The 2,911-nt window shown below is 36.6% G+C and overlaps 1 protein-coding gene across 1 annotated transcript; it reads left to right on the top strand.

The window, feature by feature from the left end:
- The first annotated feature begins 855 nt into the window (after positions 1–855).
- Positions 856–1,800, top strand: LOC102879211 (olfactory receptor 52B4). The gene has a single exon (XM_006905822.1). It carries the CDS (start codon positions 856–858, stop codon positions 1,798–1,800), a length of 945 nt encoding a protein of 314 aa, XP_006905884.1.
- The last annotated feature ends 1,111 nt before the right edge of the window (positions 1,801–2,911 follow it).

The raw sequence follows: 2,911 nt of genomic DNA, 5'->3' as shown, positions 1-2,911 counted from the left end.
CTTTGAAGATGCTAAATAACTTTTCCTACTCTTAAAATTTTTGACTTATTTTGGTGTAAAATTCTGGATTGAAGTAATTTGACATGAAGTCTCTCTCTCTCCCTAAACAAATTCTATGCCTACATAGAGAACCTCTAATCACTTTTCAGTGTCTCATTCTTAAATTAAAATGAATTGTAAGATCTGGATATAGGGTTATGTAAGCTAGCATTACCAGGCACACATAGAAGTTCACTGAGGTTTCACTTTGTTTAGGATGTAGCCAGCCATTCATTTAATCCTCCGCTTGTAGCATAGTACCTCTACCTCAGCTATGCTTTGATTCTCAAGAATTTTCCAGGTTTATCCTCACCAGAGGATAAACCTCCAGTATTCTGCTGGTAACAAAAGTGGTGCCTGGATGAACAGGTTGGGAAAGAGGATCCCATAGTCTAATTGCTCTTTATACAAACTTTAAACCAATAATTTTTTAAAAAAAAACCCATCTTTATCTCTATTTAGAGAAGTATCTGATACTTCTGATTCTTGAGACTGTCTGGGTTTTACAGTGGAAATTATCTTGATTCTTGTTTTCAACTTGAAGCTATTAGTTTTATCCTATCTATTTAGTCAATAGTCATCCATCTGCTTTCAAAATGTGTTACCACTTCTCTGTTATTATCTTTTCTGTTTTTTATGTTTATGATGTTTTTGTTATTTTGCCAACATTTTAGAGGGTATTAGGAGGAAACAGTGGTAAATTAACATATTAATTTAATATCTTTAATCAGAAAACTCAAGGAAAACATTTATATATTATCTTTTAATCTTTGTCTCTTTAGGTAAAGTTAGAGTCCATATCGGCCTGCTTCAGGAATGGCTAGCTTCAATCACACTAGTGTTAACCACATAGTCTTCTATCTGCTGGGCATTCCAGGCCGAGAAGACCTACACGTGTGGATTTCCATCCCCTTCTTCATCTCCTACGTCTTTGCCCTCCTTGGAAATGGTCTTCTCATTGTCATTATCCTCAACAAGAGCACCCTCCACGAACCTATGTATCTTTTTCTCTGTATGCTGGCTAGAGTTGACATTGTCTTTGCCACAACAACAGAACCAAAGGCATTGGCCATTTTCTGGTACAATAGTAGAGAAATTTCTCTTAATAGCTGCATTGCCCAGCTTTACTTCCAGCATTCCTCCTTCATTTCTGAGTCAGGCATCTTGCTGATTATGGCATTTGACCGCTACATTGCAATATGTTACCCACTGAGGTACACCATGATACTCTCCCACTCTCTGATAGGGAAAATTGGTGTGGCTGCTTTTTTGAGAGCACACTGTACAATTTTTCCCATGATATTTCTTCTGAAGAGGCTGACTTTTTGCAGAAATAACATCCTACCACATACATTCTGTGAACACATTGGCTTAGCCAAATATGCCTGTGATGACATCCGAATAAACATTTGGTATGGATTTTTTGTTTTAGTGTCAACGGTGATCCTAGATATTGTCCTCATTTTTGTTTCCTATGTTCTGATTCTCCGTGCTGTCTTCCATATCCCTTCCCAAGATGCTCGTCACAAAGCTCTCAACACATGTGGCTCCCATGTCTGCGTCATCATCTTATTTTATGGGCCTGGGATCTTCTCAGTTCTTACTCAACGTTTTGGACACCACATCCCCCTACATATCCATATCCTGCTGGCTAATATCAGCATGCTTGCTCCACCTATGCTGAATCCCATCATTTATGGGGTTAAGACAAAACAGATACGAGACCAAGTGGTTTATGTGTTATCTCTAAAGCAGAAATGACTTTGGGGATAGCAGAGATTGATTTCTCAAAAATTTTGGTCCTCCATTATATGCCCTTTGGCAGCAGTGAACAAGAGAACTAGAACTAAGTCACTAGGAAAAATGGCTCATTGAGTTATGGGTCTCTGGAGCAACCCACCTGAGACTGTGAGACTGGCTTCTCTGATCAATCTGAAAGCAGTACATGTGGGTTGACTGAGAAACTTACAGCTTATTTATTATTTGGAGAATAGACAGGTTGCTCTCTTGTAGTTATGGCTAACTCTGTAATATTAAAATCAACTTTGGGAAAAGTCTAGTTTAGATAAATAGTAAATTTTCCGTCTTTAGCTATGGCAAGTCCTGATCCACCTCACCACATCCCTGGGCACCCATGTAAAACCTTCATCCCTTCATATGCTTTCTCAAAATATGATGGGTGTTAAGAGGATGTTAAGGGAGCTGTGCTCCTAACTATTGACTTTTTGGGAGTTTCTCAAAGATCATTCCCCTTAATGTGGTACAGAAAAAAATTCAGACTTCTTCCGGCAACAATTTCTGTATCACTTGTGCTTCAGTCTTGAAGAACTGTATATCTCTAATTTCTCCATATTCAGTCATGATTTTAGGTGTATTGCTGCATTTTCTCTAACTGATCCATTTGCCTGGAATAACCTCTCCTCTCCTTGACCTTTTGATGAGCTCCCATCATTCATCTTTCAGTGCCTACTTTGGTGTCACCTAATCAGTGAAGTCATTATTAACCACTTCATTTCAAGATTAAGTACTACTTCCTCTGTGAGGTAATACTATATTGTTGACACTTCTTTGGAAAACATTTACTCCTTTTTATATAAGTATCCCATAGAAAAATAAGAAGAAAATTAAAATTAAAATTAAAATTATACACAATCCCACCACTCAGAGAAATTTACTGTTCCATTTTACATGACAGTACATCTAGAAATCTATAATAATTTTAATAGTATATTTTATATTTTTAAATTAGTTACTAAGAAGGCATTCTTAAAATTCCTTTTTAATACTAGTAGAGATAGTGTTAATACTTTTATTTTTTAATACTTATGTTTTTCTAATCATTAATAATGTAAGTGTTCTAGGGACACTTTCA

Source organism: Pteropus alecto, unplaced genomic scaffold, assembly GCF_000325575.1.
Source record: "Pteropus alecto unplaced genomic scaffold, ASM32557v1 scaffold1001, whole genome shotgun sequence".
NCBI lineage: Eukaryota > Metazoa > Chordata > Mammalia > Chiroptera > Pteropodidae > Pteropus > Pteropus alecto.
Note: the sequence above shows the minus strand (reverse complement) of the source record. Positions and strands in the feature narration are given on the sequence as shown.

Bases quoted from the DNA above. Each gene is read 5' to 3' on its own strand.
- LOC102879211 (XM_006905822.1), top strand. From the start codon at position 856: ATGGCTAGCTTCAATCACACTAGTGTTAACCACATAGTCTTCTATCTG.